Raw genomic sequence first — 18,046 nt, forward strand, 5'->3', positions numbered from 1 at the left:
GGACTCCACTTCTTGGGATCCCTCTGGTGAGAAGAACAGTCTTATTTACTCTCTTGTACATGCAGTTCTTCACAATGATTCATACACTTAGTATTATATACTGTAGGTCTGCCAGTTTAACTGAGCCACCTTTCTGGAAAGATGCTAGTTATGCAGTATAACAGTGATGCTTGTGTGATACACACGGCCATTTTAGACGGATATCACCTCTACCTAATCCTCTAGGATTTTGTTGCAACTCTCTCTCACCACATTTTGGTGTTCAGGGTCCTGATTTATTAGAAGATCATTGGCACCAACCTGTATGTACCCTATTTCAACGTATCTGGTAGGCTACTCTGGCCTGAGACTATAGATCACTGTATAATATAATATATTAAGCTTAACACAAGGACAGTACATTCACTAATAATGTAGCCACAGTCAGCACAGCTCCTATGAATAACCTTCAAGCTCACTGTATTGTCTGTACATCCATCAAAAGGTATATATAAACTACACGTGTACATCAATCTACTTTATAGTCTATATTGCCTAGTGTAGACAATGTAGACCTGCACGGAATCAGTTTAGTTTAGCAGCCAGTTGACTAATAATAAAAGCATAAAAACAAACAAACAAACAAACAAAAAAAATCAAAACATTTATTAATGATTTCAGACTAAGAGATGGTAAGATAAGATAATATGTAAAAATAAAAAAAATAAAAATAAATAAAAAATCGGCACGGAAGGGCAGGAACCAGAAGCTCTTGCGCATGCGTATTCGTAGATAAACATTTTAAAAAGCCGATAACTCATCCAAAAAACAACCAATATTACTCCAAAAATCACAGAGAGACTTGTTGTCAGTCATAGGGAGCTTCAGCTAAGTACACATGTTAAAAATAATGCATTTAAATACATATGTGTCCATTTCTGCACGTCTGCGGTTTTCAACGCGAAACCGGAAGTAGTTGGGAGTGAAGCCTCTCGGCTTCGCAGTGATGACCCACATCAGCGGCATCAGCTTCTTCCAGAAGTTTCCTTGCACGGTTTCCAGCGCGGCGGGAATACTCGGACAGTCTTACATGAGCTTCTCGGTTCATGTCGCGTCGTTTTATCCGAGTGACATTTTGTGCTTGTACTGTTGCACCGTAGAAAGTGGTCCACGGACTGTCACAGCTGAGGGGGACAACCTTGACGGCTGGCTAAGGTAGGAAGCTGTTGTCCGCGGTAGAGACAGCGGCGGCGGAGCCCGTTAACCGGACCCGGTCAGGGTCCTCCAGCTACACATGCTGGAGGTGTTATTGACACCGAAGAGAAACTCAAGTGTGTGCGTTGATAATGCTCTTATGAAGTGGGAGAGGAACTGACCGATCGCTGTAATGGGTAAAGACTACTACAAAGTGCTCGGAATTGCCAAAGGTGCCTCCGAGGACGAGATAAAGAAGGCGTATAGAAAACAGGCCCTGCGTTTTCACCCTGACAAGAACAAGTCTCCCGGAGCTGAAGACAAATTCAAGGAGATCGCCGAAGCTTACGATGTCCTCAGCGATGCCAAGAAAAAGGACATTTATGATCGCTTTGGAGAAGAGGGTAAGTAAACTCCCAGCGTGTCAAGAGCTTGGCTATAGTTTAATCCTCAACCAACCATGCATTTGCATTGGTCTCTGATGCATCCATACAGTCAGATCTAACTGATAAAACCCATGCGATCTCCTCATCGGCCATTGCTGTTTCTGGCATCTTTCTGCTCCAGTAATCAGACAATGAGTGTGTGTACAATAGGTGTAGCTGTAGAATCAGCTGGAAACGGCTCGTTCTTCCTTGTCCTGTCAGTCTGTCATAGGAATAGTTGTGGCTGGACCTGGCTCAATTGCGCAGATTGCCCTCATTAAGACCACAGAGACACACCTGGCTATGGCAATAGAAACACAAACAAAACTTCTACATGGACGCTGTAGTAGACTACTAACAGCATGGTCATTACTAGTTTTGCAACTTTATTGCAGTATGAATGGAGATGTACATGTTACAAGGTCAAAGATGAGTAAATGTAAGTGCTGTCAGACCTGAAATATTTTAGTGTTTTGATAAATGGAAAATTAAGGACAAATGGAACAAAAGCTAATGAACTGATTGTTGCATCACTATCCGCTATTCATCACGGTCACTAATAACCACATATTTCATCCCATATTTCAAGTTGTAATTTAGGTTATTAAGACAGGGCTTGCATTTAAAGAAAAGGCAACTGGACAGACTTATTTTATGCCATTGTAAATCCAGGACAAACAATTTTAGTAATAATCCCTTTCACATTCCTGTGCTACAGTGGTTCATTAGTAACTTATATGTGTAATAAACTAAAAGTGGCCATGTCCATTTTTCAGCCAGGATTTTTCCCACAGAGCTTTCACGTTTGTTCTCGCTTCTTCAACAGGACTGAAGGGTTCAGCTAACGGTGGAGGTGGAGGATACAGTGGGCCGAGCTACAACTACACCTTCCACGGAGACCCTCATGCAATTTTCGCCGAGTTCTTCGGTGGCCGTAGCCCGTTCGACCACTTCTTCTCGCAGAACGGGGAGGATGACATGGATATCAACAACCCCTTTGGGTTTGGGATGGGAGGGATGGGTAACTTGGGTGGGTTTCACAGGCCCTTCAAACCTCACCCAGGAGGTGCGCACAGAGCGCGCGAGAAAAAGAAGGACCCGCCTGTGATGCACGAGCTGAAAGTAAGCCTGGAAGAGGTGTTCTCAGGCTGCACGAAAAAGATGAAGATTTCTCGCAAAAGACTGAACCCCGACGGGTGCACGATGCGGAGTGAAGACAAGATTTTAACGGTCGACATCAAACGCGGCTGGAAGGAGGGGACAAAAATCACCTTTCCCAGGGAGGGAGATGAAACTCCCACAAACATTCCTGCAGATGTGGTGTTTGTGGTTAAAGACAAACCACACCCTGTATTCAGAAGAGAGGGCTCTGATATAGTTTATCCTGCAAAAATATCACTTAGAGAGGTAAGCTAGCACTAATATATCAAGTATTCTATTTGAAGTTGCAGATTATTATCCCAACTTTTGTGACAGTGGATATATGTCTGTCTGATTGTCTTGCTTTGCCATCTTTTTCTGTCTGTCTCCAGGCGCTGTGTGGATGCACAGTCAACGCTCCCACGCTGGACGGCCGCACCATCACTGTGACCTCCAGAGACGTTGTCAAACCTGGAATGAAAAAGCGCATTGCTGGAGAGGGGTTACCATTGTCCAAGTTCCCTGAGAAGAGAGGAGACATGATCTTGGACTTCACTGTTAAATTCCCTGAAAAACTGGGCCAAAGCACACGCGACGCACTCAAGCAGATTCTTCCACCGTGACTTCAGATTACGATTAAGTTTTCCCCCCAAACCTAGCAAGTTAACATTTCTAATGAGCCTCTTCAAGGTACCTCACATTTGGGTTTGGATAATAAGTGGGGTCAGGGCGGATTTGGTTTCAGTTGAGTTTCACTCGTCAGTATCCAGTCAGTTAACAGGGAATCTACGATATGACTAATCTCTCCCTTCGTGTGAAGGAGAAACCGCTAAAACAAAGGTTTTTAAAAAGTGAAATGAAATATAAGAACCGAGGATTTAGATTCAAAACAGATATTTGAGGAGTGCTTTAAGGTGACGGCTACTTAGGAATACCTCAGGAGCTCTGAACACCACAGACGCATGCTTGAATGTAGCTCTCACCCCATTAAACAACAGGACATGATATTTGTTGCCATTAGAATAAGCTTAGACTTAAATACAGTGTGAAACATGAGAAAACATGGGAGGTGTTGATATAGGTAGCTTCACCATTAAGTAGAACTTTCATTTTCATCGTGCAAGTAAATTCAGTGTTTAACCTTTCATTTACAAACATTCTAGTGTTGCAATCATAACCTGCATGGAAAGAATATACTCAAACTGTTCCCAAGTCTGAAAAGTGCCCTGGTGTGTGGACGTCTCCACTTATGATTAATATATGAGGACGTTTCTGTTACATAACTTAACATATGAACGATCCGTATGGGTCCCACGTGGGTCGTGCTGAATATTCAAGCTCAGAGTGCACAGATCTCCACTCAAACACAGGACGATGCAGCATTGCACAGTTTTTAAATTAAGAAAGAGAAAGAAATTCTGACAGATTGATGCATTGGGAAAATGTCAGATCAGTCAGTCAGTAATTGTTTTAAGATGATGCAAAATGTTTACTTTTGCAATATCATGTTTGTCCAGGAGTGCACAACACTATGTAAAATATCACTTGGAAGACTTTTCGTGCCAAACAATTGTCCCTATAAAATTATAATATGTGTTTGTTTCTAAAAGTAAATAGAGGGCATGTGTATATCCTGTTATGTGACTGACAAATACAAAATCTTAATTCATTTGTCCCTGTTGCGATGCACAAAGTACTCATAGTATTTTAAACAAAGTCATATGTGTTCATGGTACTTTCTTTCTTTCCTGCTCATCTGTTCTAATGTTGTCAATTAAATGTAAAAAATAATCTCCTTCCTTGAAGGCCCATATATTATATTTTTGACCATCCTGTCTTATATCATGACTCTTTTTCTTACCTGACAGCATCCTCTTTAAGGTTTACAGTTGTGGGGAATCTGTCTAAATAGGAAAAATAGTTTCACAGTTCAGTGGGAAACCTTAACGTGGCTGTCAAAATCTGCCTCACGTTTGACTGTGGTGCTGATGGAAGTGGGTAAGTCAGTTCAGTTTGCACATTTAAAAGTAAGTTCAGTGTTGATGTGAATGTTGAAAAAGCAAACTTGTTGATAGTTTTAAGGCACTGCTTCATCCTGCTTCTTTTGGAGTTTACCTGAAACAAACATGTGATTTAACATGAAGTAATCTGTATTATTTTTGTTTTGTTTGTTTGCTAAAAAGGAAGTTTTATTTCTTTTTTATGGAGGGGTGGGGGTGGGGGGGTTTGAAAGCATTATTTTTGTTTTACCTCTTGTTTATATTTTCAAATTCCTCAGGCTGGGTTTAGGAAACTATTTGATTTTTAATAATAAAACTTTTATTAACTGATTATCAGACATTTTTAATAGTCATTTCTTATGCTGTGGTGATGGTGATTTGCATTTTCTCATTAAAGAAACTGGCAGACAACTTTGTGTGAGTTATGTCTTGGTAATTTCATTATCCAGGAGAGTTTAACAGCTATTTGGCTCCAAACAGTCAACGATTTCACCCGATGTAGCACTTTACTGTAAGTATGCAACATCTTATCTTTTTGGTTCAGGGAACCTCATTTAATCGTGAGTGGCTGTTTAAAATAATTGTATGTACGCATGCGATGCTCAACTACAGCTATTCTGTAGGATTCTGGAATTTAAAGTATTTTGATGTAGTGTGTAGCCGCTAGAGGGCAGAAGAAAGCTGTATGAGTGTCTGCTACGCAGCAGCTACTGTCGCACAAAAAACAGGAGTTCAGAGTTATGAGGAGTGGAATACCAGAGTGTTTTTACCACGAGGCTGCTGTCCCGTAGTCACTATATAAAGCACAGGTGCCAAACATGCGGCCCGCCAGAGGGTCTAATCTAGCCCGCAGAATGAATTTGCAAAATGAGAATATTAAATAGAAGACTGCATTTTTTTTCAATGAAAGTAGCTGCTATCCCTAATTTGTCCTCTTTGTAATTTGTAGTTAGAGAATTGGACAGAACACTGGGACCTAGAACTAAACAGTAGACAGTAAGAAGAATAAGAAGGTTTATTATTATTATTATTATTATTATTATTATTATTATTATTATTATATTTTTTTTATCGTCATTGTCTGGTGAAAAACAACAAAATGCAGTTTGGCAGCTCGTTGGTTCGGTAATAAAAATATATAACATATAAAATATATAAAATAATAACTATAGCAGCGTAAAGATAATAAAACAAATTATAGCAGCTATACACAATAAAATAGAATATAGACAATAAAAGCACATAGTAGGACGGAAATTGGTATAACGAGGGAACAAAATAACAGCATTTAAAACAGTAAACAATAAATCAATAGGGTAAATCGTACCTACAAATGACAAAAAAAAAAAAAAAAAAAACAGAAGTTGTTAGTAATAGCTTATTATTCTGTTATATTACTATGTAACACTGTAATATATTTTAACGTAGAGCGCTGTAGTGGACCGTGGCCAGCAGGTGGCAGTGTACACATACTGTTTAACAACCATCATACGAAGCGTTTAGACCAAAAGCCTTAATAAAATAATAATAAAATCATTCAACTTTTTTAAAAAGGGACATCTCTCTACCCAAGAGATGTCCCGCCTCATTCATCTTTCATAACAAAAGACACCGTACATTGATTTTTGTGCATCATATCTTTGAGATACAGCTCTTCTAAAAGCCAATATTTAAAATAGAAAAGTGCTGATGGACACAAATATATTTCTATCTAAAGCCTGCTTTAATTCAGGAAACGGATTGTTTCTCGTTGCGTAAACCTCACAAGCGAGGAGGACAACAATCGCTCTCAGCGAGATATTTGCGTTTACGAGGAAACTTGAAGGCATCATTGTTCCACCCTGCCTGGTCTGGCACGAAGCTAATGTACAGCAGCATACCGACACACTCACACACACTCGTAGCGTATTTACCTGCCAACTGAACAAGTCAGGGCCAAGTCGACTTGTCAAGGGGCGGAGGAGTAACAGATATCGGACTTTATCTGCAGGCCAGCGGTGTTTTTTTCTTTTCCTTACTTTTTTTTTATTTTATTTTATTTATTTTTTTACAAATAACAACATAAGCACCGTTAGCAGGCTAAGCTACCAGGAAGAGCCGAGGATAGTTGGCTAAAAGTCCTGCTCTGGTAAGAATAACTGCTCTGGCCTGGCCTGGCCTGGTCTGGTCTGGTCTGCCATGTTTACTCGTTTCTGCCCAGATTTAGCACGCACTGGTTACAATTAGCTAGCTAACTAACCCCTGCTCGTTAGCTTAATTCGCCACTAAGGGTGGGGGTTGACGTTCACTAGCCTAGCTTCCGTCTGAGGTAGCCGGCTGAGGTCCAGGCTGCTGGGGAGCTGTCAGTGTTTGTGGAAGAGATATGAAGGGATCTAGATACAATGTAGCTTTAATTAGCTGCGATCTATATACTATTACGAATTACACAGAGTATCTGCAGTGAGTTGCCATTGATTTGGTAACGTACCGAAATGAGCAGTCACCAGTCACATGATCAATAACTCTGCATTAAATGTACATTAAAATCGTGCTCTTGCCCTTTATTTGTCATTTTTTGTGTGCACACATGTTTGGCCAATAAAGCTGATTCTGATCCTGAAATTAAAGTCTCTCTCTGTGTTCCAGCTGAAGACCTGACCTCCGTCTGCAGATTGCTGGACTTGACTGATCCAGCTATGTAAGGTTCTCTGATGTGTGGATTTCTAAATCCATACAGTGCCTGGTCAAGACAACTCGTGAGCTGGCCTGGAGGACAGTACTCACACGGTGACGTAACTATCCAACAGACCTACAGCTGATTTGGCTGAACAGGTGTATGTTGGTCTGGATTGTAGCATAACTGCTTCCTGCCCTCTGCTCCCTGTGGTTCCCTTGCAAGTCTACTATGCCTCTGGGACTGGGAAGGAGGAAGAAGGCGTCCCCGTTAGTTGAGAATGAGGAAGCCGAGCCCATCCGTGCGGGCCTCAATGTGGCAGGTATGGAAGGCCTTGATGGAGGTGTGGTCGGGTTGGGCGAAGGGGCCGCCTCTGAAGGTCTGCCTCCCCCTCCTAACAGCATGCGACCTCGCCTCATATTCCACACGCAGCTCGCTCACGGTAGCCCCACAGGCCGCATCGAAGGCTTCAGTAATGTGCGGGAGCTCTACGCTAAGATTGGCGAGGCCTTTGGGATACCACCATCTGAGGTGAGCCAGAGCAGCTCATTGTGATAGGTTTGCTTCATCGTCAGGTTTAGCACTCAGTAAAATTTACTTGATGTTTTGTCTCCTCAGGTCATGTTTTGCACACTGAACACTCACAAGGTGGACATGGATAAACTGCTGGGAGGTCAGATTGGTCTGGAAGACTTTATATTTGCACACATTAAAGGCCAACGTAAGGAAATAGACGTGTTCAAAGGGGAAGATGCACTGGGATTGACCATCACTGATAATGGAGCGGGCTACGCTTTCATCAAGGTGAGGAGTGTGAAAATGGCTAAGAAAATGTTTGTCTTTTGCCTCAAGTATCCACAGCAAAGACGTGACCCGAGACTGTTGCATGTAAAATTAAATGTGAATGACTCACTTGTGGAAGGGTAAGAAAAAGAAGAAGCAGAAGCTGGAAGTGTATTGGATTCATTGTTTGTTTTTGCTGTTTTTCAGAGGATCCGGGAGGGCAGCGTCATCCACCAGATCCAGGTTATCAACGTGGGAGATATGATTGAGTCAATAAACGGCCATCGCCTTATTGGCTGTCGACACTATGAGGTGGCCAAGATGCTGAAGGAGCTTCCCAAAGGGAAAGAGTTCACTATCAAGCTGGTGGAGCCTCTCAAAGCCTTTGGTAGGTGTGGGAAGAAGACAACGTGATCTTGTTGCCTGGTTGTGCTTCACAATCCGTGTGGCCCTCAACCTCATGGATAAATCTGTGATCTCTGTACTGTTGCCCTGCACCCTCTATGCAGCACAAGAATCATGTGAACTGCAGGCTGTCAGCTAGGAACACAAAATGTCTCTGTTGCCACATAACATCCCAACCCATCTTTTATTGGTTCTCAGCGTGGCTCTTATATTTATAGATGCTAATCCAATGTCCTAAAAACGTATAATCTTCTTGAACTAGACAGCTATCAGATCTTTATGGATGCCTGTCTCATCTTCAAAGTTTTAAATGCTCTTGCCCCCCCCCCCCACCACTGAATGAATTCATCCAGAGAAAAAAACACTGAAGAACAAGAGCTCTAACTAGAGGTGACTGTAATGTAATATGAGTCATCAAACTGAATTCTCCCAAATTGTCTCATGAAGAACAGCACTGTTACAGATGGAAAAATGAAAAGACACCATTGTCATTTCTTTACTGAACATGTTTGTTGGTGTAGATATGATCAGCCAGCGGTCTGGAGGGTCCAAGTCGGCATCGGGGGTTCAGCTGGGGACGGGTAGAGGAACTCTCCGGCTGCGGTCTAAAGGTCCTGCCACTGTGGAGGAGCTGGTGAGTGTCCCTACAGGCCTACTGTTTAGAAGCTACAGTCTGTTGCACCGTCTGAGTGTGTGATTTTGTTCTCTCAGCCTTCAGCATTCGAGGAAAAGGCCATCGAAAAAGTGGATGACCTGCTTGAGAGCTACATGGGCATCAGAGACAGTGAGCTGGGTAAGGGTGTTTGTTTTGACTCTAGTGTCAGTCTAACTTTCATCTGTGTATTAACTAAACACTCTGTCTGTGTCCTCAGCTGCTACCATGGTGGAGCTGGGAAAAGACAAAAAGAACCCAGATGAGTTTGCAGAGGCACTAGATGAAACCCTGGGAGACTTCGCTTTCCCCGATGAGTTTGTTTTCGACGTCTGGGGTGCCATCGGCGACGCCAAGGTTGGCCGAGTGTAACCGCAGAATCTAATGGAGCAAAGCGACCTGTGTGGGCGTTCCACCCACAACGTTCAGCACTACTAGAGAACACAACACTACCGTCATGAGTTTGTTTTTATTCCACCATCTATTTCTTCTATTTTTGTGAGTTTGTACCTTTGGGAGACTCTTCCCTGACAAAGAGGATAACCCGGTTCATTTCAGAGGAAGGTGACTGCGATGACTTCCCAAGTGCTTTTATTTGTCTTCCAGCTTTATTCAGAAACAACGAGCACGCCGACGAACATTTCCTTCGAACGCATCACATGAGCCTGCACGTCATCGTTGTAGTTGCTGGTAGTGGAACGGGTTGAGCGCAGGTTTTTGGGAGAAATGAAAGACAACGGCTGACACCAAGTAGCCCTTTGATATTTAGCTCAAAGACGTGATATTTTCCACATTGCACTGTGTTGAACTGGGCTGTAAACCAATGTCAGAAGTGAATATACAGTAGATTGCACTGTACCTTACTGAGCTATTGCACATTGCAAGGCATCGGCATTCCCGAAGTAAAGTGTCGTCCTGAACCACTTGTTAGTTTTCAAGCATGTGCTGTTACATTTTTACCTTATAATGCATTCTACTGGTTCTTCTTTTTTTAAGGTAATGTTGCAGAGGACTCATCTTAGTGAATTGTAGCTCTTGACTAAAAAGCTCAGTGGTGTCTGTTGACGGGTAACACACTCCATGCTGGAATGATGTCACATTCCTGTCTTTCATACATTTGACAGTGTTGAAGAAAATCAGTGTTAACTTACTTTTACTGAAGGTCATTATGTTTAGAATGAGAAGCAGGTTGGTTTCCAGCTTTGTGGATTGTGTTGACTTTTATTTTGTTTGGTTTTATTTTTTATAGCTGGTGTTTTTTATATGAGGTGATACGATATCTATTTTAAAACAACGGTCGTGTAACAGATGGATATTTTCATCTCGTGTTGTACTTTATTACAGAAAGCATTATTAAAGAAGGAGAGAAAGCAAGACGGAGCAGTTGTGTAAAATAGAAAATGGCCTTCATTTCTTCTTATTTTTTTACCTTTTATACGTTTAGTTCGAAGTCTGGTGTGGTGTTGTGAAACAAGTATACCAACAGTGGAGCTGAACACTAAAAGACTTCTGTTACCCTGCAGTCCTGTATGTTGTTCATAGAAAGGGGGGAAAAAAAGTCACTATTCAGTCTCGGTGAACACACCTCCTACCGAAACTCTCGGTGTTAACCTCTTCAGTATTCCCACCTGTTTGAAGCTATTTTGTCGTTTTTTTTCCTTCTTCAGAGTCAATAATTATCTAAATGGGTTATGTAATAAAATTCTTCCTAGAACACTGTAACACTAAAAAGAATACATTACTTTGATGGCTTTGTATTTCACTGATGTCATTGTCCAAATACAATGCAATAACAACATCCACATAACAGTTTTCCTTCTGTTTGCTCTTCTTTAAACACAGCTAAAAATCAAGTTACTCTACACAGTCAGCCGCTTCAAAACAAAGCAGAGTCAGCACTGATGTGCTGGAATGCTTTCCCGTGTTCACAGAAACCGTCTCGGGGGGTGATTACGCGTTTGTGTTTCTTCTCACTCCTGTGTCCTCCTGAAATATACATGGCATTTAACTAGACAGCCAAACCTCTGTGTGTGTAAGCGGGCCGCCAGGGTAACGTAATAAGATCTACCTTGATAAACTCGATAGTGCTGGTCAAGCTCAGCAGGGTCACTTACAGGCCTCAGTCCAGGAAGGTGGCAAACTGAAGGGATCTGGCCGAGCTGAACACAGAACTGGACTCTGTTTAGATTACCCAACAAAACACGGGAATAAGAGCAACTGGACTGAGTTTCTTGAAGACATTTATTCCAGAGAATTTCTCCAATTCTAAAAGACTGGTGATGAATTGGGATTTAAATACAAAGCGCCTGTCTTCTCTTGCTAAAATGAGTGAATAATTTCCTGACTGCTGTCCTGTGTTGAGCCATGTGTTTGTGGATGGGTTGTTTGGTTTCCCCAATGTACAAGTATGTACATTCCTCACCGCACTGAACAGGATACACTGCATTACTCTGTTTTTGCTTCTTCTCCTTAACTTCCGTCCTTGTGGGCCTGGGAAACATTTGGACCTGTCGCTAGACTCCAGACTTATCATGTATTTGTGGGATGATCCACAGAGGCCCCTCTCCTCAACCCACAGGACCCAAAGGCCCCCAGTAACAACGTTCTGTTTCCAGACACCACAGGACACCCTTAGAAGACCCATGTCCATTCTCAGATGAGTCGCAACTGTTTTGGAGGCACAAAGGAGACCTACACAGTGTTAGCAAGGTGGTCATAATGTTATGCCTGTTTGGTATGCTAGGACAGGATCAGAAGTGTCTTTAAACTACACGGATTGTTGTTTTCAGACCAGATACTAGTCATTTTCTGATGGGTAACAGCTACAGATGTTCATATTTAAATCCCAACTCCGGCCACAGTTTTTTAGTACTGAAGAAACTACTTAGACTGTAAATGCTTACAACTGTGTTTTGTGTAGCTGTGGTGAGCTCTCTTTTAAAATCTCTTCCGGAGAACTCTCAGCAACGCTGTTATTTTCCTCTGAAGTGGAAAAACATGCATTTAGACTCAGCTGGAGTCTGCTCTCGTTTTCAAAACCCTGTTGTTGCTGTCAGATGGGGGGTGATGACATGTCCTTTATTTACTAGAAGTGAAGCAAACCAGTTCTTCAAGTCCCTGTTGATCTATAACCCTGGTTGCTCATAAACTCTGTCCAGATTATTCTGTGGACTCGTCAGAGCACCTCTCCCCAGCAGACCGCTCCTTCTGCCTCTTAACACAGCAATAGAAGCAGCTCCCCACCCAAACAACCTGCCATGGCACTGCGCCCGCGAGCGTCCTCTCAGCCTGGAAAACTTTCCTTCTTCCAGAATACCAAGACGACTTCGTCCCTTCGGCCGCGGGCTGTTTCCTCGCGGTCAAGCTCCATGCTGGAAGAGGAGCTGTCTTGTCCGGTGTGTTGCGAGATCTTCAAGGAACCCGTGGTTCTCAAGTGCAGCCACAGCTTCTGCCGGGCCTGTCTTCAGCAGTTCTGGAACAAGAAAAAGGCCAGGCGCGAGTGTCCCATCTGCAGGAGGAAGTGCTCCCTGACGGAGCCCACGGTCAGCCTGGCCTTAAAGAACGTGTCCGACACATTCCTGAAGGAGCAGGAGCGCAGGACTGCCGCAGCAGGGGCCGGGGCCAGCTGCAAAGCGGAGGAGGCGGTGATAGTGGAGGAGAAGTGCATCACACACGGGGAAATTCTCAAGCTCTTCTGTCTGGATGACTTGGAAGTCCTGTGCTGTGTGTGTCACACCTCAAAGAAACACCAAGGACACAGAGTGTGTCCACTGGAAGAAGGAGCTCAGGATCTCAAGGTAACTTGCTCCTGTCTGTCCATTTACTGCATGGTTAAATCATGATTTTTCCACATTTGAAGTGTAATTTCGGTGCTTGAAAATGAAGTGCAGGAATTCTGATATATTTTTTTTAACAACTTAAGAATTGTTAGTTGTGCAAAGTGATGAAATTTGCCGAGTTAGGCTAAATATAACTGTAGGATGGATGTGACATTCTGATGGCCACACTTTCAGGCAGAGCTAAAGAACGAGCTGGTCCCTCTGAAGAAAAACCTGCGTCGCCTGTATGAAGCCAAACAGGAGTGTGATGACACAACGGTGCACATCAAGGTATCAATAAACACACAGATCCACGAAACACTAGAGGTTGTGCTTGACCGCCGCCTCGGTCGTGAGTGAAGCTGAGCCACTGTTGGTGTATAAACACGACAGCTAGCAAAGACACCAGATTCTTCCAAGTTGATAGACTGAGACACGACTTACTGTTTTAAAGAAGTACACAAAGTATATTGAAATGATTAACAGACGGAATACTGAGAGATACCAAACAGAAACTAGAAAAGCGTTGAGGCAAAAATAAGTAGGCTAACAGACTACTATTCCCATGTGTGCCAGAACCAGACTCTGGCTACGGAGAGGCAGATCAGGCAGGAGTTTGAGCAGCTCAGAGAGTTCCTCCAGAAGGAGGAGGAAGCGCGACTGGCCACACTGCGGCAGGAGGACGAGGAGAAGAAAGAGCTGGTGAAGAGGAAGTCTGACAGCATCACCAGAGACATCCTCACCCTCTCCCATGCCGTCATTGCCATCGAGAACGAGATCGCATCCAGCGACGCCCTTTTCCTCCAGGTGAGCAGCTTCTAGAATGTTTCCCCGTCCCCATTCATGCTCACTACTACACACTACACACTAGGACACACTGCAACACACCATTTATGAGCGTGTCTTGTCTTTTCAGAATTATAACAACACAAAGAAAAGGTAGGAGTTCTTTTAATCTCCTGCCACATTACTGCAACTTTATTATGTATTTTTAGTATTTTTGGATGATTCTGGTTTGTAATTTCTCTCTCACAGAGCTCAGATCCCACAGAAGGATCCAGAAAAAGTGTCAGGCGCGCTGATAAATGTGCCCAAGCATGTCAGTTCCCTCAAGTACCACGTGTGGGAGAAGATGGTGGAGCTTGTTCAGTACAGTAAGCAAACGTTTGACTCTCTGTGAAATTTCTAGTGGAATTTGAAAAGGCCGAAAAGGCCTAGTTGTTGTGGAGCAGGAATCAATAGTTTGACCCTGATGACGAATGTTGTGCAGGTAAGTAAGTAAAGCAGTAAGAACAACAATATTAAATGGAGCAATAACTATTTTCCCTTTTCTAAGCACATTACTAAAATACCATGTCCATGCTCCTTTTCCTTTAGCGCCGATCACCCTGGACCCTAACACTGCCTACTCCTGGTTGTCCCTCTCTGCTGACCTGACCAGCGTGGCCAACAGTGGATCCCTGAAGACGCTCCCGGACAATCCCGAACGTTTCGGCCACTTCGTCTTCGTGCTGGGCTCAGAGGGCTTCACTTCAGGACGTCACGCCTGGGAGGTGGAAGTGGGCGACAAGGTGGACTGGATGCTGGGGGTGGTCAAAGCGTCCATTGACAGGAAAGGCCGTATTTCGGGCTGTCCCGAGGGCGGCTTCTGGATGATCTCGCACTACGAGGGCGAGTACTCGGCCATGACGAGGCCCAGCACCCCGCTGCTGCTGGAGGGGGAGTTGACTCGGGTCAGGGTGCAGCTGGACTATGACTCCGGAGAGGTGATCTTCTCCAACCCTGTCAACATGACGCCCATCTACACATTTACTGACTTCTTCACCGAGAAGATGTACCCTTTCTTCTGCCCTGGAGCCAACATCAACGGGAACAACCCCAAGCCTCTTCAGATCTGTCCTGTGAAGGTGGCTGTGTGGAACAGCGCCACGTGGTGATTTGAGAACACCCTGCAGAGGACGTCTGTGTGCTTTTTATGTTTAAGAAAGGTAGTTAAACAGAGGGTTGACAATGGTGTTTATGTGTGTAAAATGAGCATGATACAGGGGACTAATCAATAACTGGTTTATTTCACTTTCTTTAGTTTAAAGCTGTCAGGGCAAAGACTTCCTGTCCAGGAAGGCTTCATCCTGCTTCTCAGTGAGGGAGGCCGTCACACTTAACATCCACTGAGCGCCAGTCTCCCCCTGGTGGTAAACAAAGACACACAATTAACAGAACAACAGCAAACAAAAGACTCTTTTAAACCGAAGATCTGTAATAGATGACACAGCTATATTTACACTAGTGGGGAAATCACACTTAAATACGACACAAAGGTGAAAACTGATAGACCTAATCTGAATCATATGTCTGAATTCTTATTAGAAACTGAAAAAAAAAATGTTCTGGGAGCACTTTGAGATAGATGCAGTGACTGAGGGTCAATTTGTGACAGAAATGATTTTAAATGGGATCAATACCATTGATGTATTCAAGGCTATAAGGGGTCAAACTGCAAAACTTAGTTACCAACGATTGGGTTTCATGTCCATTACACAAGGTTGTTCATGTTAAAAGAGTCCAAAAGCTTTGGGAAGTGGCCTCTTTTTTGTGTGTGTTGAGTGCATGTGTGTACTTGTCCAAAGCACCCTTTGTTTATTTTCTCATGCACAATAAGAAAGACAGGAAGATACACAAAGACATCAGTTATATTATATTCAGTTGCATTGTATTTAAGTGTGTAAAGCAAAAAAATACATTTTATGATTAATATTGAAACATTTAACAAGGTTAGCTTTCTGTTTGTTCCGTGCGTCCATGACTTCTTTTTCTTTCTTTCTTTTCTTTTTTTTTTTTTTATCTAGGTCACTGGTGTATCTTTTATCAGTGGAAACATGATGTGAGCTAAACAATCTTAACTGAACTCCAAACTCTAGGATCAAGTGGATAAAGCCTTGTTTGTAACCCACCATGGTGGTAACCGCGCAGATCCTCCGTCATTCTCTGGGGCTTTATGCTCATTAAACAATAATTACACCAACTGTTTATTTTCTGTTGTCAGAAACAGTGATTGCATGTAAACACTGAACGTGTGTGAAAATATGTGAAATCGTACCATGTGACCGATAATAATATGCTTCTCATGTGTTAATAAACTCTCAATCAGAACCAGCTCTTCCCCTGCTTTCTTTCATGCAGTCCTTTATGGAGGAAGCCTGGAAGGGCTGACTCACCTCTTCTTTACCCGTATCAGAGCGTGGCCACTGAGGGTGTAGCCCTGAAAACAGGATCTCATCCATCCTTCATCAGCTCCCCTAGAGGACAATGTCTCCATGTTCCATGCACCTGAGAAAGGAGGTGACGAGTGAAAACAGCTGTGGAGAGAGCAAATGAGGTTCTGGGTGAACAGTTCCCCTCAGCTAATGTCCGCTGACGACGACTTCGAGTAACAAGCCACAGTGTTGGAAGGTTGTCAGTCACCTTCCTCTGGCAATAGGAAATAGGAGGGAAAGAGATGCCTCAGAGTTTTATAGCTTATACGAAGGTGAGACCAGTGTAAGTACAATAATATGTGTACACTGGAGTTCTCTCTGTGTCATCTGGACTGGTGCCCTGCAGGCCGCCTCTGGCCAGCAGCCCTGTGTGGTTTATCAGTGCATGGAAGCCTCACCCGAGAGCTCGCCTACTGGGCGCAATCATTTATGTTACGAAGGGCAGCGGAACCTCACGGAGGAAGGGAGCGGAGAATCGGCGACGCTCAAAGCTGGCGGTCAGATAAATGTCAGAACACGGGGCTTCTCACAGTGGTGAGGCTTGTGTACCCAGGTAAGGACAGGGGAGCAGGTTAAAGAGACGATAAGAGAAGAGCATTCAGCTCCTACTCAGACAGCGTTTTTCATAAGTCAGAAGACACAAATATTGTTGATCACATGTACAGTTCTTGTACCAGTGACCTCATTTTGCCTGTTGAGTGACAGAGGGAGTAAACACTCACCACGGCACAGTTTTCTCCCCGGGTGGAGAGCTTCCACCAGGTGCGTAACCATCTCCGGGTCAAGGCCTCTGTTGGCTCCCGTGATAAGCACGCAGAGTCGCTGAGCAGCCGTTTCCTCCTCCTCAGCCTGCGTCCGACCGCTCCCCCTCAGCTTGGCTCGAGTGTTCGCTCTTCATCCTGACCACGCCCGTGCTCTCGTGTCTTTCTCTCTGCGCGTGCGTTAAGTCACCATAACAAGTGGGGCTTAACCGTAAAAAGAAGTGAAACAGACGTCCAGCAGGCGAAGACGTGACAGCAAATAAAACAAGCACGTATGGCGGTAACGATGACGTCTGAACGAGCTAAATAAAGGAGAAGGAGTGTGATTCATGTCCACTGCAGTGGGAAGGGCATCCTGGTTATGATGATAAAGGAACTGTCCAGCAAGCTGCCTTCTATTTTAAAACACATGCTCCGTTTTGTCCACAAAATCGAACTACAAGTGTGTGCACATAGCACAACAAGCCTGGAGCAGTACCATGAGGTCCTTGGTGAGCTTGGGGACATTACAGGAGATTAATTAGAGCTATTTTATTTATTTAGGTGTTCTTTGTGTAGCCAAACAGAATTCTTTCAGTTTGCTATCTATAATGGCAATAAAACCCATCAATTTATTTACAGCGTTGATGCACTGAAGCAGAAACAGTCTGTGAACCTGAGCTCAGGAAACCACACAAAACTGCGTCACAATTGTGTTGTGTAAAAAGTAATGTGCCTGCACTGAATTAAATCACCAGTGGGTGAAGTCGCCCGGACAGATTCCACTTAGGGTGGCACCGGAACAGTAAATAAAGCCATGGCAAGCTACACGGACTAACTTTAATATGTACATATCCCATGTGTTACAATAGCGCTAAAGCTACAGCTGTGTTGGGGGCGGGGCGTGCAGGGGTTTACACTCCCGCCACATGGCTTCCCCGTTCCTGTTGGAAACGGTGCTTTCTGAATTTCTGGCAAAAGATGTACAGAAACAGCGTAAATG

The 18,046-nt window shown here is 43.6% G+C and overlaps 3 protein-coding genes and 1 long non-coding RNA gene across 5 annotated transcripts; 3 read left to right on the plus strand and 1 right to left on the minus strand.

The window, feature by feature from the left end:
* Window positions 1-969: 969 nt before the first annotated feature.
* dnajb1a (DnaJ heat shock protein family (Hsp40) member B1a) lies at window positions 970-5,149 on the plus strand. Its single transcript, XM_047572544.1, has 3 exons — window positions 970-1,577; window positions 2,425-3,005; window positions 3,131-5,149. Exons 1-3 carry the CDS (start codon window positions 1,367-1,369, stop codon window positions 3,359-3,361), a joined length of 1,023 nt encoding a protein of 340 aa, XP_047428500.1. The 5' UTR covers window positions 970-1,366; the 3' UTR covers window positions 3,362-5,149.
* Window positions 5,150-6,563: 1,414 nt separating this feature from the next.
* gipc1 (GIPC PDZ domain containing family, member 1) lies at window positions 6,564-11,043 on the plus strand. Its single transcript, XM_047572483.1, has 7 exons — window positions 6,564-6,866; window positions 7,364-7,922; window positions 8,010-8,195; window positions 8,382-8,562; window positions 9,101-9,213; window positions 9,291-9,372; window positions 9,452-11,043. Exons 2-7 carry the CDS (start codon window positions 7,623-7,625, stop codon window positions 9,601-9,603), a joined length of 1,014 nt encoding a protein of 337 aa, XP_047428439.1. The 5' UTR covers window positions 6,564-6,866; window positions 7,364-7,622; the 3' UTR covers window positions 9,604-11,043.
* A 932-nt stretch (window positions 11,044-11,975) lies between these two features.
* On the plus strand, window positions 11,976-16,199 carry trim35-12 (tripartite motif containing 35-12). Of its 2 annotated transcripts, XR_007110960.1 has the most exons (7): window positions 11,976-13,028; window positions 13,245-13,340; window positions 13,626-13,856; window positions 13,966-13,988; window positions 14,085-14,203; window positions 14,427-15,037; window positions 15,133-16,199. XR_007110960.1 is itself a non-coding variant. In XM_047571035.1 (6 exons), the coding sequence occupies exons 1-6, from the start codon at window positions 12,489-12,491 to the stop codon at window positions 14,984-14,986; spliced, it is 1,569 nt and encodes a 522-aa protein (XP_047426991.1). In that variant the 5' UTR covers window positions 11,976-12,488; the 3' UTR covers window positions 14,987-16,199. The 2 variants fall into 2 exon arrangements, 1 of the variants encoding a protein (XP_047426991.1); XM_047571035.1 differs by having other exon boundaries at window positions 14,427-16,199.
* On the minus strand, window positions 15,100-17,208 carry LOC124997377. The gene is made up of 3 exons (XR_007110961.1): window positions 17,026-17,208; window positions 16,265-16,405; window positions 15,100-15,235 (listed from the first exon to the last, which is right to left on the minus strand). It is a non-coding gene; the product is annotated as an uncharacterized LOC124997377 (long non-coding RNA).
* Window positions 17,209-18,046: the final 838 nt, after the last annotated feature.

Source organism: Mugil cephalus, chromosome 20 (assembly GCF_022458985.1).
Source record: "Mugil cephalus isolate CIBA_MC_2020 chromosome 20, CIBA_Mcephalus_1.1, whole genome shotgun sequence".
NCBI classification, from domain to species: Eukaryota; Metazoa; Chordata; class Actinopteri; order Mugiliformes; family Mugilidae; genus Mugil; species Mugil cephalus.

Bases quoted from the DNA above. Each gene is read 5' to 3' on its own strand.
- trim35-12 (XM_047571035.1), top strand. From the start codon at position 12,489: ATGGCACTGCGCCCGCGAGCGTCCTCTCAGCCTGGAAAACTTTCCTTC. The intron at 13,857-13,965 runs GTGAGCAGCTTC...TTGTCTTTTCAG, and splicing joins GCGACGCCCTTTTCCTCCAG to AATTATAACAACACAAAGAA. The intron at 13,989-14,084 runs GTAGGAGTTCTT...TCTCTCTCACAG, and splicing joins TATAACAACACAAAGAAAAG to AGCTCAGATCCCACAGAAGG.
- dnajb1a (XM_047572544.1), top strand. From the start codon at position 1,367: ATGGGTAAAGACTACTACAAAGTGCTCGGAATTGCCAAAGGTGCCTCC. The intron at 1,578-2,424 runs GTAAGTAAACTC...CTTCTTCAACAG, and splicing joins TGATCGCTTTGGAGAAGAGG to GACTGAAGGGTTCAGCTAAC. The intron at 3,006-3,130 runs GTAAGCTAGCAC...GTCTGTCTCCAG, and splicing joins CAAAAATATCACTTAGAGAG to GCGCTGTGTGGATGCACAGT.
- gipc1 (XM_047572483.1), top strand. From the start codon at position 7,623: ATGCCTCTGGGACTGGGAAGGAGGAAGAAGGCGTCCCCGTTAGTTGAG. The intron at 8,196-8,381 runs GTGAGGAGTGTG...GCTGTTTTTCAG, and splicing joins CGGGCTACGCTTTCATCAAG to AGGATCCGGGAGGGCAGCGT. The intron at 9,214-9,290 runs GTGAGTGTCCCT...TTGTTCTCTCAG, and splicing joins CTGCCACTGTGGAGGAGCTG to CCTTCAGCATTCGAGGAAAA.